Source organism: Zingiber officinale, chromosome 1A, assembly GCF_018446385.1.
Source record: "Zingiber officinale cultivar Zhangliang chromosome 1A, Zo_v1.1, whole genome shotgun sequence".
In the NCBI taxonomy this organism is placed as follows: Eukaryota; Viridiplantae; Streptophyta; class Magnoliopsida; order Zingiberales; family Zingiberaceae; genus Zingiber; species Zingiber officinale.
Window position 1 is genome coordinate 47,146,997 of NC_055987.1, and position 23,445 is coordinate 47,170,441.

Sequence of the window (23,445 nt, forward strand, 5' to 3'; positions counted from 1 at the left end):
ACAAATTTAACTTATCTGTTCTTAATAGTTTAGATTTGAATCGCAAGCGGAACTTAACACTATTGATTCAAATCTACCTAAATTATTAATTCCATAAATATTAATTTCCAAAATTGGTTTCCAGGACTGCATGGCGAGGCACATGACCTTCTTGGATATGAGAGCAACCACCACCGCCTAGGCAAAGCCTTTTAAGGAAAGCTAATATTTATTTCCTTAAATAACTTTAGGTTAACCAAAAAGAACAATCGAATCACAAGTTCGAAAAAGAAGAAAACACAAACTCGAAAAACTATTTCGAAAAACTAGATCTAATTGCCTCTTGTATTTAGAATTCATACAAAGAAAAATAACTAGTATGATGCGGAAGAAAAATACTAGTTATACCTTCTCTTTGTAAGCTAATGACCTCGAGATCTTCTGTCGTATTCCTCGCCTCGCCTTGGACGTCGTGTGGGCGACGATCCTCCAAGATGAACACCACCCAAAAGCTTCCTCCTTCTTCTTCTAAAATCCGGCCACCACCACCACCAAGGCGAAGAGAGCAAAGGGAGAGGAAGAAGGGAGAGGGCCGGCCACACCAAGAGATCACCCAAGCAAAAGAATAAGAGTTGTGTCTCATGAAGCCCCCTCACCCCTTCTTTTATATTACTTGCCCAAGGCAAATAAGAAAAAATCTTTTACAAAAAATAAAATCATCCAAGAGTTTTTCCTTTTTCCTTTTTCCTTTTTATTTTTCCTTTTCTTTCCTCTTGATTGAATCAATCATCAATCAATGGTTGAGATCAATCCTATTTGGTTTAGGATTGAATTTGGTTTAATCCTATTGGTCGGCCCTTGCTTGGGCACCAAGTAAGGTGGCCGACCACAATTAAAAAGAAAGGAAAAATAATTTTTAAAAAATTTTACAAGAAGAAATCCTCTTATAAAATTTACAAGCTTTCTTTCCTAAAGTATGAGTTAAAAAAGGAAAGCTTCTAAAAATTAAAACCATGTTTTAAAATTTAAAAACTCTCTTATAAAATTTCCTTTTTTAACATGGTGATAGAAAATTTAAATTTTAAAACTTCTTTTCCTTTTTTTCTTAAACCATAAGGATGGTTAAAAAAGGAAAGTTTTAAAATCTTTTAAACTCTCTATTTAAACATGTGGCCTAATTCAAATAAGGAAAGTTTTAAAAATTAAAATCTCTCTTTTAAAACTTATAGTTTTCTACAAAGAGAAGATTTTAAAAATTCAAAACAACCCTCCCTTTTTGAATTATTATGGTCGACCCCTACAAGCTTGGTCACCAAGCTATAGGGCCGGCCCCTTCAAGAGGATGTGGTCGGCCATTGCTTGGTCACCAAGCAATGGTCCGACCCCCTTCTTGGACACCAAGAAGAGTCTTACATTTGGATGGACTTGAGGCTATAATGAGGCTACGACAGGGACATAGAGGAGAAATTGGTTTTGGCCTTCCGATGAGCTTGAGTATCCCGTGTTCGCCCCGAACACACAACTCAAGTTCATCGATAATAACTCATTCCACTAGAGAGTTATTACCGCACTACCGCACCAATCCCAAATTACATTATGGGCTCCTTCTTATCATGAGTGTGTTAGTCTCCCTGTGTTTAAGATTATGAATGTCCACTAATTAAGTAAGTTACTGACAACTCACTTAATTAATATCTAGCTCTAAGAGTAGTACCACTCAACTTTATTGTCATGTTGGACTAGGTCCACCTGCAGAGTTTAACATGACAATCCTTATGAGCTCCTCTTGGGGACATTCTCAACCTAGATAACTAGGACATAGATTCCTTCTATAATCAACAACACACACTATAAGTAATATCATTTCCCAACTTATCGGGCATATTGATTTATCGAGCTAAACCTCACCCTTTGATAAATCAAAGAAATAAATATTAAATATATGTGCTTGTTATTATATTAGGATTAAGAGCACACACTTCCATAATAACGAAGGTTTAGTTCTTTTACTAAGTCAGTACAAAAAGAATATACCTAAATGATCATACTCAATACACTTAAAGTGTATTAGTGTAATTTATTAGTCAAGATAAACTAATACTTAATTACACTACGACTATACTGATAGTTTGTTCATTTCTATCTTAGTCGCGAGCAACTGTTTATAATTTATAGAGAACCGACAACATGATCTTCTGAGTGTGACACCACACTCCATGTTGTCTACTATATAAATTAATTGAACAATTACATTTAATAAATAAATGTAGATATTGACCAATGTGATTCTTTTACTTTAACAAATAAATGTTTACAAAATCTAGGCTTTTATTATACACTCTAACACAATTCACAGCCGGTCTGCGGTTTCCTCTTCACCCCTTCTTCGCCGATGTTTGCAACTTCTTTGGTCTTCCGCTCGCCCAACTAGTTCCCAACACTTTCCGCCTTTTGTGTGGAGTGGTTGTACTGTTCAAGATACACCGCATCCCTCTCCGACCAGAAATTTTTTACTATTTTTATTATCCCAAGCAGTCCGAGTTGGGTACCTATTTATTCCAGGCTCGGCCCGGTCTAGTCTTCTTTGATAAATTTCCTTCCTCCAATAAACACTAGAAGGAGTATTACTTCTATCTTCGTCTCCCCAAGCGGGCTCCCTTCTGAACCAAATGGCAGGTCAGACCGCCTACCTCTCCCGAGCTAAAAAGATATAAGACCCGACCGGACTATCTCGAGGCCGCGAATCTGCTTGCCGGTCTGAAGCTCGATATCAACAAGCTTCTGCCTGAGTCCGAGCCGCACTCCACTTCCGAGCAACTTCGGTAAGCATTTCACTTGCACAAATACTTTGAGTGCTAACTGATTTTTTCTTTTTCCTTTACAGCAAATATCGTTATGGAGTCCGTGATGCTCGGGATTTTGAAGAGGAAAGCCGAGGTGCTTGAGGCGGCAGCCGCCAAAGAGATGGAGCGACCGGGCATCACTCCAGTCGGCTCTCACGAGGGTGAGAGCGAGACACATGCGGAAGAGTCAGCCGCTCAGGCCTCCCCCTTGGAGGTGACGGGAGGCAATACTTCAAACAGGGAGCCAACCGTGCAAGAGGAAGGATCCGGTCAGGAAGACGAGCAGCCACTCAAACAAAAGAGGTGCCGGACGGATACACCGTTGCGATCGGCTACTTCTGCTGTTCGCGTATCCCAGTGGGCAGGGTCAGATTCTCGTGGGAAAACTCCAATGGTGGAGGCATTATCCTCCGATCGGACTCTGTCTCAACTAAACTTGCTCGCTAACCCTATTGAGGTTGTGCCGGTCAGCGCTCTTCCACCTGCCCCCAACCGGGTCCAGCGCTCGGTTATTTTGTCTAAATTCTCCGCCCCGGCCTCTGCTCCTTCTGCATCTGCTCACACGTCTCCCGGTCGGAGCCGCACAATCAGGGCCACCCTGCATCTTCCAACCGAGGAACTTTTGCCCGAGTCTGATCGACCGACTGCGCCCGAGCATATGATCACCATGAAGGGGCCCCTCGCCGAGATGTGGGCCGATGCTCGGGCCCGAGTCGCAATGATTCCACTCGGCAAACTGGCCAACAGCCATATGCAGCAGGCCACTGGGGTAAGTGTGTTTTCTTCCGAAGTCCTTTACGCCCTCTTTCCGATCGGTTATTAATACTCTTGTTTATGTCAGAGATGGGTGGAGGAGATTGCTGTCTCTAATCGGCTGGCCATGGTGGACGAAGAGCTGAAGAGGCTAAAGAGCTCGGGTGGCCCGTCCTCCCAGGGCCCCTCCTATGCCGAGCTGCAGAAAGAGATCAAGAAGACCCAAGATTTGTTGGAGGCTGAACAAAAGAAGACGGCCAACCAGGCCCATACTCTGGCCGAACTCGAACGACAGGTCAAGTCACTTGACCGGAAAATAAGCCTAGCCACCGATCGGAAGAAAACGACCATCGCCGATTTGGAGAAGAAAAATGTCGAGGCGAGGGGCCTGGAGCAACGGGTCAAAGAGTTGATGGAGCAGCTGGACGGCGAGAAGGCGAGCCGCTCGGGTGAAGCGATCAAACATAAGGACGAGCTGAAGAACTTGCAGGAGGGTCTTGAAGCTTCCCAAGCTGCCTTCAAGGAATATCAAGAGGCCGAGCCAGGCCAGGTCGCCGCCCTGAAGCAGCAGCACATCCGCTCGAACGAATTTTCTGAGAAGGTCTGCGAGCGAATGTATACTGCCTTTGAGATCGAATTAATATTTCATCTCTAATGTTCATTAGAGATAGAACTTAAAGTTCCATTTTTAAATAGAAACAAAACTATATAATGTCATCGATAAAATAATCGTTATTAATAAAAAGATATAGTTAATCTAAAATTAGTAATGACAGAAATATGATATCCGTTTCTAATTAGAAACATAATTTAAATTTTGTCTCTACAAATATTATATTTCGTTGTTAATTATCATTACGATATTTAAATATTATAGATGAGTATTTATTTCTATCTCTATAATAGAGATGAAATTTAAATTGTCTTTAAAATAGTGACGGAAAACATTTTCTGTCACTAATATTAGGCTCAAAATTAGGGCTAGACCTCGATCTTGTAAACTCTATTCGTGTTCTCGATCTCTCTAGCGAAATCTCTAGCGACTATGCCCTCTCTAATTTTTGACATCCCCTATAATCTCCAGCATCTTCGACGTCCTCTCCTTGATCTCAATATGATCTACTCCCTTCCCTCTCCTCTCGTTTTTAACTCTAATGATGGCGAGCTTGGCTGGCCATGAACTCACAGTCGCGAGCTTAGTCGCCAGCGAGTTTGCGACCATGAGTTATGCCAGCCGTGAGCTCGCTACAACGAACTTGGCCCTAAGCTCACAACCGTGAGCTTATGATCGAGAACTTGGTTGACCGTGAGCTCGCGTCTGAGAACTTGGCCAACTACGAGCTTAGCCGATTATATCTGCTCTGGTCGTGAGGCCTTGGCCGGCGATGGCCTCAGGCCGACCACAGCCTCAGGCCGGCCATGGCCTCAAATCGGCTGTGATGTCAGTCTTGGTCACAAAGCGTCGCTTAGTCTACACATCACTCATGGTCGCGCACAAAGCACGCTAAACATATTATATATATATATATATATATATATATATATATATATATATATATATATATATATATATCTATATATATATATATATATATATATATATATATATATATATATATATATATATATATATATATTTGATATGCTAAGTGACACTATGAGCGAAATCCGACATGGGTGATCTAACGCTACCAAAATTTAATTTTTTAAATCTCACACTCTCTCTCATCTACGTGGAACAACTATTCTCTCTTTCCTCTTAAATTAAATAAATAATTTCTCTATCTTTTTCTTAAATTAAATTAAAATAAAATTCTCGCTCCTCTCTCCTATGATTGCATGCAACAATCACTCTTGTGTTAATTTTTAAAGGTGGTGTAGCTGTTACAATATATAGCAGCTGTTACACAGTAACTACTACATATTGTAGTAGTTATTATATAATAACTGCTACAGCATAGCAGCTGCTACACATTGTAGTATCTGCTACATGTTGCTGCAGCTATTGCACAATAACTGCTACACATTGTAGCAGCTACTAGACAATAACTACTATAACATAGTAGTTGCTACAGTAGCAGCTGTTACACAGTAAATGTTGCAACATAGTAGTTGTTACTGTAGCAGCTAATGTACTATTGTCGCAGCTACTGCACCATTGTAGCAGCTATTGCACCATTGTAGCAGCTACTGTACTGTTGTAGCAACTATTACACCATTGTAATAGCTACTATACAATAACTACCAACGAAAAAACAACATTTTGTCGATAACTAGCCACATAATCACTATTTCATCATAAAATCAATGATTCACACAGTAATTAATTTTTATAATCAACAACGGAATCGTGTTTTTCATCAGTGAACAATGATAGAATAGTTCTTTCGTTGTAAACTTCGTAGTTAATATAATGACAAAAACAATGATTTCGTCATTGGTTAACAATGGAACTGTATGTTTCATCATTAGTATTAATGATGGAAATGAAGTTTCCTTCACTATATTAACTACGGATTTTACACTTCTGTTGCTACTTACAATGACCATTATTCCATCGTTATGTCGAAGCTATGGACATATAGCGACCAAAATTTCTATCTTTAGAAGTGATTTTTTTTTATAGTGACCATATGCAACTTCAAATCAACAAAGAGAGACAACATTGGAGGCAAGTGTGTTAACAAAAAAATCTCCACTGTGAAAACACTTAGTCAAAAATACTTAGGCCTTTTGAGGGGATGATGAGAAATTTTATGTGGAGAACAATGACCATTTTTTGCAAATGATAGAAATGGTTGCTGAGTTTCAATAATACTTGGTTGTTCTCTAATTGTGAGTCATCAAGAACAAATGTCTCTAGTGCTATAATGCTTGGATGATTCAACAAACACACCAAAAGTAGAAGAATATTGGGTTGAGTTTTTAAAGGTGGATGACACATTAGGTCTTGGGTTATCAAGTGAACTTCTAAATACGTTAACTAGAGTTGGGCTTGACATTGATGACATAAGAGAATAGGTGTACACCAACGGGTCTAACATAAGTGAAAGACATAAAGATATACAAAAAAAATTGCTTGAAATAAATCCTAGAGCTTTTTACATATCATGTTGTTGTCATAGTCTTAATTTGACCTTAGTTGATATGGTGGAATGTTGTCCTAAAGCCAAGTCCTTCTTTGGAATGGTGCAACGCATCTACACATTATTTTCTTCCTCTACAAAGAGATGGAAAATTTTTAAAGATGAGAGGTGCCTGGTTTGACTATTAAGCCATTGTAATATACTCGTTGGGAAAGCCATATTGAAAATGTGAAAGTCATAAAAGAGCAAATTATACACATAAGAGATGTTTTACTTCACTCGGCAGAAGTTACTGAAGATTCTAAAACAAAGAGTGATGCTGAGACCTTAGTGTTATATGATCTTGAGAGTTTTGGGTTATGGCTTGGAATGATAATCTGGTATAACTTGTTATAAGTAATAAATATTTTGAGTAAATTTATTCAATCTGAACATATGGATATTGATATTGCGATCAAGCTCTTACAAAGATTTGATCAATTTCCAGATGAGTTTAGAAAAGAGGGGTTTGCTAGTTCAATGAATGAAACTATACAAATGGCAAGTGAAATGAGGATTGAACCTAAATTCAAGAAAAATGCATCATTCAAAGAAAGAAATAATTTAATGAAAGTGGTAATGATAATGTGACAAGATCAGGTGAAGAGTCTTTTAGAGTTGAATATTTTCTATTTATAATTGATCAAGCTCAATCTTCTCTTCAAGTTCGATGTGAACAATTTAAACAATATCAAGAGATTTTTGGATTTTTATTGAATTTGGAGAAGTTAAAGGGTGAGCCTTTAACTAGCCTGATGAAGTTTTGTATGGTGCTTCAATAATTTTTGAGTCATGATGGACGTTCAAACATTAATGGTGATGAGTTGAGTTCAGAGTTGATAGTCATGAGATGCTATTTAACAAATGGAAAAAGAGCAATTGACATGCTACAATGTCTAAGAAAATTGAATGGTTTATTCCCAAATACTTATATTGCCTATAAGATTTTGTTAACCATACTAGTAACAGTTGCATTGGCAGAAAGAAGTTTCTTAAAATTGAAGTTAATCAAGAATTATCTTTGATCAACAATGTCACAGTAACGACTAAATGGGCTAGCAATATCGTCAATTAAGAAAGAAATAGTCCGATAATTAGATTATGCATATTTAATAAATATTTTTACTTCTAAAATAACTAGATGAGCAGTGGGTATGTAATTATTTCAAATATTTGATAACTTTTTATTAATGTAATATATTATTTTTAGTTTATTTATGTGTTTAGAGTATTTGTTATTTGCAAATTAAACTTTACAGTTATTTACTGTAACAAAAGGTCGCTTTTTATTATTCGCTTTAAGCCTCATCGAACATAGGTATTGTTGGTGCAATCAGCCTCCAGGATTTTGATGTTTGATAATGTACCTAAGTCTGGTCAGTTTGACTAAGGGTTAATCCAAATAAGGCTCGATGTTTGGAAGAGAGAAGTCTAGTCAGAATTAAATGACTAGCAAGGATAAGTTCTAACTTGAGGTTAGATAGGTGAGAAGTTTACTAAGTGACTAGCCCTAACTGAAGGTTAGGCAAGGGGAAGTCCTAGTGACTAAAGTTAAGTGGTGGAAGTCTTGGTGGGTGAAGTCAGGCCTTAGTAAGTGAAGCAAGGTAATGGAAGTCCTCGTGATTGAAACCAAACCCTAGTGAGTGAAGTTAGGCAGTGAAAGCCCTAAGAGTGAAGCTAGGCAATGAAAAATCCTAAGGGGAGGTAACCCTAGGTAATGGGAAGTCTTAAAGGAGTGAATTCCAAGCATGAAGCCTAGTAGGTCAGGTAGACTTATGGAAGTATAGCTTGATCCTAAAGAATTACCTTGATCCTAAAGAATTACCCCTTAGGTGGTAGACTTGCAAGAGGGATCTCTAAGGCAAAAGTTAAGCCTAGTAGATCCAGTAGACTTATAGAAATAGGCTAGGTTGTTTGTTTGTGTTTTGTATGGTTATTTTACAGGAACCTAGAGCTGGAAGAAAAACAGAGAGCAGATAAATGCAAATGGAAGAATCGGACTTTACTCGAGTCAAATCAGACCCAAATCGATTCAGTAAACCAAACCAGTGGTTTGGATGAGGATAAGGATAAGCCAAAATTGGTGAGTTGTGAAATGTTAACATGGAAAATGATATGACAAAAGATTTGGTTCATCTTTTTGATTTGGATGAGGATAAGGATATGTCAAATGATGTAGATAGAGATAATGTTTGATCCAATAAGGCTTGATCTAGATATTACTTCATCCAGATAAGGCTTGCTCCAGATATTGCTTCATCCAGATATGACTTTATCTAGATAAGAGTTGATCTAGATAAGGATATGATCCAACTCTATAAAAGGAGACGAATGCTCTACATTCAAGATATCGACTCTTCATACTACTACCGTCTCTACGCTCAGAAAGCTATGGAGCAAAGCTCTGTGATCGGGGAAGCTCCAGGAGGAGTGCGTTGCGCTCAGGACTTCTGGATCAATCATCATCCTTTTTGTTTGGTTTGTTTTATATATGTGCTAAGTCTTTATATTATTTGTGACTATAAAATAAATTGTAAGCAGTTTCTCCACCTCCAGAAGATTTCTGAAAAGGATAAAAAGTAATGGATGAGTGACTCTCGTTATTAGGATTTAGACGTACTGACCTTGGGCGGTTGGGAACCAAGTAAACCACCAGTGTTTTTTTATTGTGTCTTTATTGTTATATTTGCCCTGCCACTAACCAACTCTGATAGAACGAATGAAAAAATAAGCATGAAAAGATGAATCGATATTCACCCCCTCCCCTTTATCTACTCCACCGATCCTACAGGTATGACTCTAAAGGTAAAACAGGAATAGCAGAGAAATACGTGAATGATTTGGTAATTAACAAAGTATAGATCGTATTTTGGTTGATTCTGAAATCTATATATGTCTTTTGGTAAATTGTTGGATATCTCTTGAGCATCTAAAGTTTTTAAGTTTTAAATTTCTTTTAGCTTGAACACTATAATCCAATACTTAAACCCTAAAGATATAATCTTATTGGCTTAACTTAGAGCTAAAAAAGTAAATAATTTTTTTTAAAAAAAAATGCTATTAGGCACCTTAAATATGTACCTCATGAACATCTAAATTTTATTTAATTTTAAATCTTTTTAGGCTAAACATTATAACTCAAAATTTAAATCCTAACATCAAAATCTAATTCGCTTAAGCTACTGAATTAATCGAGACGCAGGTGCCTCAAGCATCGTCCCTAACCCTATCATTTCACCTTCCCGACTTAATGTTATTTGATTAAAATATATTTAACATGATAAAATGTGTTTTGGGGGGTTAAGTGACGCAAACAAAATAGATTTACAAAGTTTTGGGAATAAATCGTAATTAACAAATCTGGAGGTTGAAATCTCAAAGTTTGCAAAAAAAAAAATTTGTAGTGTACGTCGGCCGGATTGAATTGCCCCGCCTCTCCCTTCGAATGCCTCCCCATCACCATCGCCGTCGAGATCACCGACGCAGTGGAGGAATCCTCCGAAAGACCTTTTCTTCCTCCTCTTCGTTATGGTTTCTTCCTATGAAGAGGACCACGAGATGGTATCCGCCATGGCTGGCTCCATCACTCTCCTAAGTCCTAATACCTTTCTCCATCTCTGGTCATGGGTAAGATCGACTTCCGATGTGATATGAGCAATGGTTGCTGCCCGGATGTGGGACAATCTTATGTCGTAGATGATTTCTTAGGTGACGTTTGGTTTAGGGGTTTGGGAATGAGGGAATGGATTCATTTCCAAACCTTGTGTTTAGTTGATAGAAATGAAATCAAGATTTTGGAATAAAACACAAAAATTTGGGTATAGATAAAACTCACCCTCTCCCTTGGGTTTTGATGGAATAAGAATGAGAATTAAGTTTTGGACAAAAATACCCTTAGCATATCTGTTCAATTTTTTTTCATTTTACTCTCTCTCTCTCCTTGTTCTCTCTTATCATACTTTCTCTTTTCTCATTCTATCATCACACTTTCTCTCTCAATATACTTTCTCTCTCCTCATTCTCTCTCATCACACATTTTCTACCATTTTCTCTCTTTATTCTCTCTCATCATATACTCTCTCTCCTCATTTTCTCTCTCTGCATTCTTTCCTCATTTTTCTTATCATACTTTCTCTCTCCTCAATCTCTCTTACCATACTCTCTCTCCACATTTTCTCTCATCACACTTTCTCTCTCTTTATTCTCTTCCGTCACACTCTCTCTCCTTATTTTCTCTCATCACACTTTCTCTTTCTTCATTTTTTCCCATCACACATTCTCTCTCATCATACTTTCTCTCTCCTCAATCTCTCATTTGTTTCTCATTACTCTTTCTCTCTCAGCACACTTTCTCTCTCAGCGTACTTTTATCTCATCATATTTTCTCTCTTCTCTCCCATCTAATTTTTTCTCTAATTTTCCTCTAAGGGTAAAAATATAACGCCCTGGCCCGGGCGGACCCCACCCGGACTAAACCGAGAACACCACTAAAATTGTCCATCGGGTTGATGACTAGCTCCACATACCACCGAAGGTCATTTCAGCATGCTTTATCCTCACTCGCACGCGCCCTAGAAAACTTCCCAAAAGGTCACACATCCTCAGATTTCTCCTAGCCAAACACACTTAACTTTAGAGTTCTTAAGTTTGGGCTTCCAAAAAGGAAGGTGCACATTGGTGATATGGGTAGTACCATCTAACCTTTTAAGCTATACTTAACCAGAATATCAAAACCGGGGTATTACAATCACCCCCACTTAAAGACACAACGTCCTCGTTGTGTAACCACGAATCACACCACAGACAAATCCCAAAATCTCCCTCACTAAGTGGTGCCCTGGGTGCTCTTGCCATAGGCGCACTCACGATCGCAAGGTCACTTTGATACCATCTGTAACGCCCCGGCCCGGGCAGGCCCCACCCGGACTGAATCGGGAACACCACCAGAATTACCCATCGGGTTGATGACTAGCTCCACAGACCACCGGAAGTCCTTTCAACGTGCTTTATCCTCACTCGCACGTACCCTGAAAAATTTCCCAAGAGGTCACCCATCCTCAGATTTCTCCAAGCCAAGCACGCTTAATTTTGGAGTTCTTAAGTTTGAGCTTCCGAAAAAGAAGGTGCATCTTGGTGATATGGATAGTATCATTTAACCTTTTAAGTCATACTTAACCAGAATCTCAAAACCAGGGTATTACAAAAAATGGAAATTTAGGTTCATTTCGATTGAAAATATTCAACTAAGCAAACATTATTTTTAAGAATGATACCCAAGCTCATACTCATTCTCATTCCATAATACAATGATACGTATTCACATTCCGATTCCTAAGAGAGAACCAAACGCCACCTTAGTCTTTGTTATGTTGCAGCAGCTTCCATTCCTTTTGGTGTAGTAGCTATTCCAGAAATTTTACACGCTCTGGGGGATGCAAGCCTTAGGGCGCCGAGCCCATCTGGAAACCTGGATTCTCCTTGAGAAGCTTGATGGAAAGGGTGGAACTTCCGATGTAAGCATGATGTTTGTTTTTGCTCTACGTGCTTCGATAACCACAAAGAATATGAATTTGAAGAATTTTCCTTCCAAATTGAAACGAATACTTCATATACCTAACTATTAGATCTAAGTACTATTGGACAATCTGTTGTCAGAGATATTGAGAAATTAACTGAATTAAAATTACATAAAATTAATTCTAACTTATCTATCAAGATGACCTGAACTGATAATCTCAGGCTGCCAGCGGGGTTGGTTCTACCAAGCTTCCGGTGGTCCGAGTCGCGGAGTCAATGCGGTGTGTAGCAAAATCGGGAGTCGACCGCCGAGTCGAAAAGAGAATTCACCGAGTAAGATACTGAGGCCTGCACTCAACGTAGTTTCCTTGAAATAGATTTGCCCTATCTCTGACTATGCTTCGAGATTCTCTCGCGTCATCTGTTTCCCATGATACAATGACAAAACCACGAACACAACCAAGCACTAGTTGTTCGTGACGAACTGAGAATGCACCTGAGTGCTATCACGAGTAGTTCAGCCGAGCAGATGCACGACTGAGAGAGTTTTGTGGGAGAACACAGGTGGATAGAGGTTCACTCCGTGCTCTTCCTCTCACTTTTTCTTTCGCTTATCTTCCACTCCACTCTTTGCTCAAGATCCAGACTTCTTATATATGAGCTCTCACCTTACCTGCAATAAATGATCAAATTATGATTATTTAATGTTGGATTTAATGTCGTTATTAATGAGTTTAATGTCTTCATTAATATCGAGATGTTACGGAATCACCATTAATTTCACATTAATGCTTCCGTTACACTGTTGAGCATGTAACAAAAAGATATTCAAGTGGCAATATGTTTATTCATTCTTTTCGGCAAATTTTGCCTCAACCAGTCCGGCATTTGACATGCGCAAGTCGTGCTCGCACACAAGTCAACCTTGATTCAGTACAATTCGGGTCTTGGATTTGCACCTTCCCCTGCGCACTCACGCGTGAGAGAGTCTCTCTCCATGTATATGTTTACAATATCATTGTATGTGTCATAATTTAAATCAACAATAAAGTCAAGAGACTTCTAATGTAGGACTAAACTCATGCACAATAGAGTCTTTTCGTCTCCACTACTTTATTTTATTCATATTTCCGACAAGTACTACCAAGAAAAGTTTATATTTGAGCTGTTAGGGCAGTTTTGGCAGGAGTGACTGAGGGCAAGCAAATGGCTTAGGCTAATTTGTGCTATATAATCCATAGCAGGAAGTGGATTTTTGGTTATTATTGCTCATTGTGTGCATTTACTTCTGGGAGCATTGTCTAATGGCTTCTTCATCTCCTGTGTCTGGTGTGCAGACTGGTGATTCTGTTCCGGCCATTGCATCAATAAATGGAAGTGCAACGACACAGCGGTTTTCTAGGTAGATTTATCTACTCCTATTTCTGAGTTGCTAAATTTACTACATATATAACCTTAAAATCTTAACGTGACTAAGGAGAGTGGTAGCTTATATTCATGAAGATGTGTGGCACATACAAGAGGCAAAGCATATGAGTCTGATTGCCATGGCTAGTCTACAGGCATGCTCTGTACCATAAAGGTCAAGATTGTTGTGCCTTGCAAAGGTTCAAAATGTCATGCTTTATCTAGCTTACTTGCATCGCAACAAAATTGCCAGAACATATTTTACATACCTACTGTGTTTGTTTATAATTTAACAAATTAAGATGTTATCCTGGCCTGGGTCCTTATAGTCCAAGACTAGAACATTACATAGATTTTCTGTTTGTGGAGCTCAACCAAATCTTGGTGTATCGAGAAGAGATCGATAGGGCTTGGTGATGCTCTAGTAGTTTGCAATTTTTGCCTGATTTCATTAGCCTTCCCTAGTTCTAGCATGGGTTACAGCCCTGTTCATCGCACCACCCTATTCAAGTTAATCAAAGTTATAGCTATTGGTTCCTTCAACGAAATAAGAAATATGCATTGATTTCCATAGGACAGAAAGCAATACGTTTGATTGTCATTGCTATCGTATTCAGTTTTTTTTTTTTAATTGACATCATGTATCCAGTTCTTCAAATCGATTAATTCTGAATGATCGATGTGATCTAAATTTTCTATCGATCATTAGAATAAATTAAGAAATGTTCATAAAAATTCATTCAAATAGTCAACATTCTTAGATCCGCTTTTCATTATAAAGAAAAATTCCTTATGACACATCATAGTTAAGATTCAAACATCAGATCTGTTAATTATCCATTGAGGACTTAATTATTACCCCCAGCTATCATGTTGAATTTTTGAGTCATGTACGTTTGGTAAAGCAATAAGTTTTAGTTTAATAGATCAGGATTCTATTGTCGTTGTTTCTGAAATTTAAAAGCATACAAAATTCTAAAAATAAATTATGATATAATAAACAATTCATTAAATATTTTTTCCAAAAAATTATGGCTAATTTTGTAAGATTTTAGTTTGGTTTTAATTCTATAAATATGTGTCGTATTACTTGTACACCCGGTCAGTAGGTGATCATAGACGACTCTCTATAAATTCATATGCCCGGATCACTCTCTATGAAATCCACATGGGGCGTCAGGGAATGGTCCGAGAGCCCGGATTTACAGAGCCGCCTTCCAACCGGATATATATATATATATATATATATATATATATATATATATATATATATATATATATATATATAGAGAGTGTGTGTGATGTGTTACTTGTACACCCGATCAATAAGTGATCATAGACGACTCTCTGTAGATTTGGATACCCAGACAACTCTCTATAAAATCCACGTGGGACGCCAAGGAGTGGTCTGAGCGTCAACCAAGCGTGCAGAATAACATTATATAGTGATATATATATATATAGATAGATTGTTTTTAGCCCATTGGTTGGTGGGCTATGATTGACATCTCAATACATTCACATGGAATAAAATAAACAGTTTTGAAACAGAATGGTACTTTGCCTGACAATTCACCACCTTCAAGCTCTACAGCAGTGGAACAACCATCCAATCATGTATCTTCTAGTGGGTAGGTTAGAAAAACATGGATCCGAAGTCCATGTGTCTACATTATTACTCATCATTCACGCTTTGACTGTATCAGGGCTTCTTGGAGACTTAACTCACTCAAGGGCAATATTATCCTACAATAAAGCAACCTGTTACTATAAAGGTAACTTCTTTGGACTTAATTATCCTGAAATAACCATAACCACCTGTAATTTTCTGACAACTTCTCTGTGTCTCATGATACAGTGAATATAAAATGGTGGCGTTTTATGCAGTTAGTGAGCATTTTGAACAAGAGAATGAAGCTCAAAATGTAAAAGATACATGTACAATGTGAATTTTCTGGGGAAATATTTTATATCTCAGATGGGACTGAACCCAGTAATGAGCTTGCATTTGATGGTATTAAACTGAAGCTTAAAGCAAATTGAAAAAGAATTGTTAGTTTTAGCGAGAGGATGCAGGGTATCATTGTTAAAAAAGATTCTAACTCTGATGATCAGAATGACTTCAGAAGACAAATAATATCGAGAGAAATGCAGCTATCAGTGATCTGACACGAATAATGAAGATTTTAGATCTTGCTTGGACATGAAGCTGCAGTTGTTCCATGGGACAATCAGTTGATGCCCAAACAAGAACACAAGAATGCAACGACTTTGTCTCGTGTCAAACAGTTTGGAAAGGTGATCTGTCTTGCAGCAAAAAAAGGTGATCTATGTCTTGATCTCATTAGTAGTTGATGCAAAAATATTTCAGCAATCTTTGAAGCAGCAAAGAAGAAAAGATACATCAATTAATAATCAGTAGCAGTTGTAATTGAGCATACCTTGAGCTTGGGATTATTTTATATCCGACTCATGACTGAATAATGCTAATTTATGAAGGGAACACAAGTGAGAGTTATCTGTATTTGTTTGTGTTAGTGAGAGCCCTAGAGCCAATCATGTGATGGTTACTTTTTGGACTCTTTGTATCATATTCTTGTACATATATTTCTGATATATAAATAAAGGCATTGTGATTATTATACTTGTGTGTATTTGTGCTATATAAATAAGTATAATAATGTCCTAGGGTAGTAGGTTCATATCTATATCAATCGATTAGTTAAATCGATAGTGAGATGATATAGAGAACACTACACTTAATTATTCCTAGTCAAGTATTAACATAGAAGGACAATGTTAATGCATTGAGACTAGCATGTAGGTCAACATGATGACTTGATCTCACAAGTCATGGATATGAGATATCAAGTTGACACATGGGTATACATTGGAGAATGTATACTGAATGACCCGCCATGAGAAAGTATCATGGATCGTTATATGAGTGTCATATACTTTCTCAAGTGACTATTAGTATGACTTTAGTCCTTAGACCTGAAGTCACCATGGTTCCCTACATAAGGAGTTATGTACTTTGGTTTCGTCAAACGTCACCCGTAACTGGGTGGACTATAAAGGCGATTCTCGGGTATGTAACAAATTATGCGGAGGGATGTGAGTGATGTAGATGGGATCTATCCCTCCTATATTACAGGAGTGATATCATAGTCTTGATAGAGTGAGATCACTAAGTGCATGGTCATGCCCAAATAAGGCAATATGTGATATTGTGCTTATTTGATTATAGTAAGTCTACTTGGAGTTCAAGACACTTAGATTGATTGGAGGATGACACGGTCTATGCCTCATATAAGATCAATCTAGATATCAAGGATAGAAGGACAATGTCACATATTGTGAGAGTCACAATTATTAGTCATATTGGTGATGTTGGATCTCAACATTCTTGTAACTTGGGTAGCAATGATGTGTTGCTAGATACCTCTCATTGCTTATGTCCCTAATTGGATTTAGGGACATTGCCAACGTTGACAAGAACCTATAGGGTCACACACATAGAGCAATAGATGGAGACTAGTTCATATGATGAACCAAGAGGAAAGATGAAGTCAAGTTTGACTTGGCTAAATATGGAAAGTCTATAAAAGGCAAGTTTGACTTGACCTAAATCCACAAGTTTGACTTGACTATGAGTTAGACTCAAGTATGATCCAAATGTTGGATAAATCAATTAAGGGAGTTAATTTGGTCATGTTTGACTTTGGCCAAATTAGGAAGGTTGAAAGTCAATATTGACTTGACTTGGATGCCACCACATTTGATGAGGTGGCATGGGAGAACCAATGGGGATGCTACACATCACCATGCCACCTCATGCTTGCCACCTCATGGGAGGTTACCCATGAGTGGCCGGCCACATTAAGGGGGCAATTAAGAGCATTAATTGCCCACTTAATGACATTTATGTGGTCGGCCACATGATATGGTGGATTGATTGAATTTTTGAATTCAATTTTTTGATCCTTCTTCTTCCTTGGTGCTCTCGGCAACTTCTCCCTCTCTTCCTCCTCTTCTTGGCCGAAAACCACATAGGTGCTAGCACACCTTGTTTCGGTCATCTTCTCCACCTAATTGCTTGTGTGGACACATATAGAGGGGCTCTACTTTGTGCCCTCTAGATCCAACTTCAACCTTAGTCGAGCGGGATAAGCGAAGGGCACGCATCAAAGGTAGTTTTTCTTTAAACTATAGATCTAGGAGTAGACCTAACATATTCGGGTATTAAGCATGATATAAATACGTGAAATTTTTCGAATCGGATTTTTCTTTGCACGAGATCCTTGGCTAGGGTGTTTCGGGATTTCCGCGACGCGAAAAGCGGTTTTCGTGGCCCGAAAAATTCTAACAGTTTGGACCAAGTAAACCAAGGCTGATGCATCTTCACATGATCATCAAAATTTCTTTCCAAAAGGTTTAGCACACCTTCAAGCCGGTTATATCAACATCAAATCTTAATTATGATACTTACATTTCACATCAAACCCACTTACATCAGCCATCTAATGGTACATGAAAAAAAAAAAAGGTAAGAAAGAGTTATATCATTCAGCAACACCTTCTTGAGCAAAGTTGATTCAAAATGCTCAATCATGACATCTGGTATGTTTCAATGTCATTCCAACTTTCACTAAAGGAAACTAATTTTTATCTCTCTGTTGTTGCTATGACACCGAGTGTCTTGTGTTCCTTGAATGAACCGATTTGGATTCTAGAGTAGTGGAGTCAGGGCTCTCAGACATGTCGGAGCTGCTGTTTTCGCCAACTTTGCTTGACCACAGCTTGTTCATTATCTTCTTGGGCATCAGTATTCCCTTGACTTTGCTGTTACCCTTGTGATCACAATTCTTATCAGCATCATTGCATCCATTGTGTCTTTCTCCGCCACTACAGGCCAAGCTCACAGGCTTGAGAGAATTAGGGACACTGCCCCATCCGTCTCTTGTGTTTGTTGTGACGGACGATCTTGAGCTCCCATAGGAGGCAGCATTTTCATGAAGGAAAAGAGGTCTACCATTTTCCGGTAGTTCAGTTGCGCAACCCGCTAATGCTCCCATCTGCTCAAAGAAGAGAACTTGAACCACTACGCGAAGAGGAAGGTACTCATTTTGAATTGCATGAATGCGGGCCTCAGTCGTCAGCTTTTTGCAGTCCATCAGAGCGCATATTTCCTTCCTTTCACTCTTTGTTAGCAACGGGTGCTCCTACATCAGCATAAAGCAAACAAGCAGGGGAATTATTCAAATTGTCAAAGAACATCCAATATGAGGAGGAACCATATGATCCTAAAGAAAAATCTATTGGGGTTGGAGTGAAGGCTGTTCGACAATTACCTTAAGATACTTATCAATTGCTTGGTAAAGTGTATCATGTACCGGCCTTGAGGAAGCCGATACCATTTTGGCAAGCTTGATAAACTTGGAAAGAGGTAGATTTGGATCTTTTGCAATTTCAGCGAGGTACCCGTCAACAAGCTTTGTAACAGCAACTTTTGAATTTGGTGAAACAAAGATTGGGCTCTTGATCTCCACAACTTCCTCTAAGTCCTCAGGATTGGTTTGAGCAATGTCATTGTCAAGCATCACAAACTCTTCCACGATACTTAGAACCAAGTCAACGTCATGCGCAATCTCCCCTGTCGTTGCTGGAAATAAAAGGTCAGACACAGAAGCTTCATGTAACTGGGATCCGATTCTCGTGATCAATTCTTTCTTGCATATTCCTTCGCATTCCAGAAAGTGTGCAGTTCTTAAAAGATTGAACAAGAAACTGCATGAAACTGAACCTGGTTCAGTCGGCAATAGACAAATAATGGTTTCCAGTATTGTTTGAACTTTTGGAGCATTGATTCCTGCAGTCATCACTCTACCTTTCTGAAAACCTGGAAGCCTCCTATAAGCATAAGCTTTTAGAGCTTCTCCAATCACATCATTTGACACCAGCCCCTTCGCCTTGATGGCAAGGATAACCCGCTTATACAAGTCCACTTCAAGATCACAGAGATCCTCAACCCACCAATCTGAGGGAACAGACTGTTGTTTCCTAACTCCATTCCAATGCACATCAATTCCATTGTCAGATGCAATTTTCTTCATGTTGTAGGTGTAGGACCAATCTACCTCAGAAGGATCGATGGATGCTTTTGAAGCTAGAGAGTTGATGCATTGGCTGACTACCTTTAAGTTCTCTGCCCATGGTAGCAAAGACTTTGTTGTCTGAAGAACGATTATTGAATCCTTCCATGCACGCAGAACACTGGAGCTCAAGAAGACATCTATTTTGTAGATGAGGTTTCCTTTCTCAATAGTGTCATGCATTTCAAGGTATTCTGCAGCACAGCGAGCTGCAACGACATTGTGCGCGTTGAGGGTAACAATCATGCCATAACAAAATTTAGCACAGATCTCAAATGCAGCTGGGCCACCAGGAATGTCAGGTATGTCAATCTCATTGTTCTCCTCATTTTTAGCTGCTATCAGCTTTTGCAAGCGAGAACTTTTTGATAGAAGAGGGAACTGCATATACCATTAAAAAAGATGAGAATTTATCCTAAATGGGGGATATTTGGAGGGAAAATTGCCATCAGATCGAGGATCACAAACAATTCAACACTGAATACATCTAGTACTGAAATATCACATATGAATTCTATAATTTCATGAAAAAAAAACTATAGAAAGAAAAGCAACCAAAGATGTCTATTGAGTTCATCTATGGCTACAAAAACATCCCCTAGGAAAAAAAAAAACTAAAGAGAAGAAGAATCCAGGACAAAGTGAAAAGTTTTAGTATATGCCATATGAATTGAGAGTATAGTGGTTACCTTATGTAGATAAAACTTCACATCTGCTACACTTATGACAATGTCAGCTTCCAGTTCAGCTGTAACAAACCTGGATAATTCTCAAATCACAGTATTCAGATGAATGAACTGACGTCTTTTAATATGTATGAAAAGAAAAAACACAATGGATATGGAAAATCATTTAAAAAGGTAAAATATCAATAAACACAATTTCTGAACATATAGTCATGAATAAAGAGGAAACTGGAGAAGCTGACAGCGAACTATGTGATGATTGCAACTGTGTTAAAAATGAAATGTCTCCTTATCCTATTCATTAAAACACTGAACATTTCTTAATACTTTTTATGATAAAATATACTTCTAAAACCATCACTCTTTGAATAAAAAACTTCTAGATAAACTACTTTCAGTCCAAGAGAAAATGTATCCACATGTTGTAAAAAAAATTCACATTCTCCATATAAAGTCTTCATGTTAAGAGGAGCTTAACTCCCTTCTCTGAAACTCAAGTTAACTGATAGGGACAATCAATAAGTAGAAAAAAGCTTCTTCTTTTTTTTAAAAATAATTAAACTTATGTCTTCACAAGCCTTTGGTTTCCAACAATAATATTGTTGGCATGGGTGAATGATATTATGTCATGATTTCACTGACAGGAACTATATGGTTTGAGATATCGCTGTCAGTTGGCACGAGTTAAATATCTTGTTCTATCTGCCCACCAATGCACAGAATGGTCACGATAGGCAAATCAAGGGGGAAGGCTGTCTACCTCAGGGATTAGTCGGGAGAAGCCCAAACACTTGGATTATTAAAAAAAATAAAATGCAAGCATTCTCTGAGTGAGAAGATTTGGAACAACTTCTCTTTATCAACTCGTAGTATCTCTACACAACCCACCCACAAACACCTTTTGTATGCAAAGGGGCTTGCTCAAGCTCGAGACAACTATGTGAAAATTTTCTTCAACTCATGAATAGTTTTCCCTGAGGACCGCACTCAAGCTCTACACTGCTGAGTGTTTTCTTCGACTCACGAATAGCTCCAAAATGGTTGAGGCTCAAATAACTTTCCTTGATTTTGGAAGCAGCAGAATAGCTCCTCTAGGTACATTCTTCTTTTTTCAGCTCCATCCTCAACACCAATTCACCACTAGTAGGATATGTTGACACTTTGTATGACACCAAAAGTGTTTCATTCTGGCATAGGCACACTGAAAACTCTAGATCGGAAAGAGATTTTAAACCTTTAGATTTTAAACCTTGAATTTTAACCTCTAAGACCTCTAACTGGTGTAGAATCTGTACTCTAGTGCAATAAAAAGCTTCAAAAGAAGCAATTTTTTTTTATCACATAGTTGTCTATTTGGTGGAGCACTCTCTACATGAAGAACAAAGAGAAAGGCAATTTGCTTCATAAAATGAGCTGCCTTCAGAAGATATACACACAGAACAAAGAAAATGCTAACAGGTAATTTTAACTTCCATTTTCTCAACAATAAAAGATCAATTTTCACAAGAGCTTCACCTGATATTGTTCCCATCAGAATGAAAGTCATCTGGCCTCGATCCAAGCTTCATATACTTCATCTTTCCAAAAGCTGCAAGAAGCTGAGAACCCTAATTATCCCTTCCCCCTTCAAAACCTTGGGTACATAGGAAAGGTCTGTTCTAGGGGTTGGTGAATAGTGAATTTCCTCAGCAAGGAGAAGACCAAATCTCAAACCTTCTTCCAACAGATGCCTTCAATATCTTCCATAGTTGCCTGCAAGATTACATCCTAAAGCATTAAACTGCTGCAGGAAAGAGAAGGAAAAACAAGGGGGTAGAGAACTTTGCACAGAGTCAAAGCTTTTAGACATTGTAACCTTGAAGGAAACTAATCAGCTCCAATCCTTCTTTGTTGACAGAGTAAAAGGAAAAGAAAAGCAAAAAAAATGATGAGTGCCAAGCTGAACAGGGCGACCTCTATATAACCATGGGCAGGGGAAAGAAAAGAAAGAAAGAAAGAAAGAAAGAAAGAAAAGAGAAGCAGGAGGAGGAGGAGCAGGGGGGCTACGTGCAATGATGGGAGTGGAAGGAAGAAGGGTGGCAGGAGAAGGGGACAAAGGCTGGACTGTGGAAGAGCACCTCTGTGTCTGTGTGGCTCACTGTCCAGTAGATGTCGAGGATAATGGTGGGTTGGATGGGACAAAAGCAACGTCATGTGTTATTTGTTGCTCCTGCACAGTTCACAGACCAGCCTATGCCACTAGCTTGGGGCAGCGCGGGAGCCCAGGCCCAGCCAATGGCTTCGTGCCTGTGGTGGAAGGGGTGAAGGGAGTGTGAAGGGTGGTGCGTGTGCTGGTGGTGGTGCCTGTGCGCTGTGGAGTCTCATTCGCGCATTAATTTAAGCTTATCGGATTATGTGACAGATTCCGTGGCTCGCCCCTGAGATTTTTACCATCTTTCGTTACGTGAAATTCAGTTTTTTGGGGGGGGGGATCAGGGGAAGTAAAGTAGATTTTGATGCATTTCCTTTGTTTTCAATTTGTTCAAAAAATATTAATGAGAAAATTTTAGTTTAGTTTTTGTGAATTTAAGCCTTGTTTGTTTTGTTTTCCTTGAGGATGGGATGGATGGAACTGTGGATAAAGAGACGTTTGTGGAGCGTAAGAGGTGTTTTATTAGTGCATTTTACATTAATTATGAGACGTATTGAGGTGTCCAATTGATCTAAGTGAAACATAGATTGATATAAGTGAACAAACAAAGATTATATTTATATAAAAAGAGATACAGATAGTTTCCCTAAAGATGAAGTCTTGGTCAATGCATTCTTAATGTATGTTATATTAACTGTCTAATTCAGGTTTTAATTAATAACAATATAAGTTAAGTTAAGTTTATTATGATCTAATGAGTTAACTAAGTGTGTAGGAGAAGTCGGGATAGATTGATGGGTTGACCGGATAACTAACGAGAAACTCAGTTAGGTCGACGGACTGACGGGA

The 23,445-nt window shown here is 38.5% G+C and overlaps 1 protein-coding gene across 1 annotated transcript; it reads right to left on the reverse strand.

Moving 5' to 3' along the window:
- Nucleotides 1-18,081: 18,081 nt before the first annotated feature.
- On the reverse strand, nucleotides 18,082-22,579 carry LOC122024398 (BTB/POZ domain-containing protein NPY4-like). Its single transcript, XM_042583024.1, has 5 exons — nucleotides 22,321-22,579; nucleotides 21,981-22,217; nucleotides 20,469-20,538; nucleotides 18,979-20,160; nucleotides 18,082-18,849 (listed from the first exon to the last, which is right to left on the reverse strand). Exons 2-5 carry the CDS (start codon nucleotides 22,040-22,042, stop codon nucleotides 18,310-18,312), a joined length of 1,854 nt encoding a protein of 617 aa, XP_042438958.1. The 5' UTR covers nucleotides 22,043-22,217; nucleotides 22,321-22,579; the 3' UTR covers nucleotides 18,082-18,309.
- Nucleotides 22,580-23,445: the final 866 nt, after the last annotated feature.

Bases quoted from the DNA above. Each gene is read 5' to 3' on its own strand.
- LOC122024398 (XM_042583024.1), bottom strand. From the start codon at position 22,042: ATGAAGTATATGAAGCTTGGATCGAGGCCAGATGACTTTCATTCTGAT. The intron at 20,539-21,980 runs GTGAAGCTCTTG...AGAATTATCCAG, and splicing joins TCTGATGGGAACAATATCAG to GTTTGTTACAGCTGAACTGG. The intron at 20,161-20,468 runs GTAACCACTATA...TGGTATATGCAG, and splicing joins TGAAGTTTTATCTACATAAG to TTCCCTCTTCTATCAAAAAG.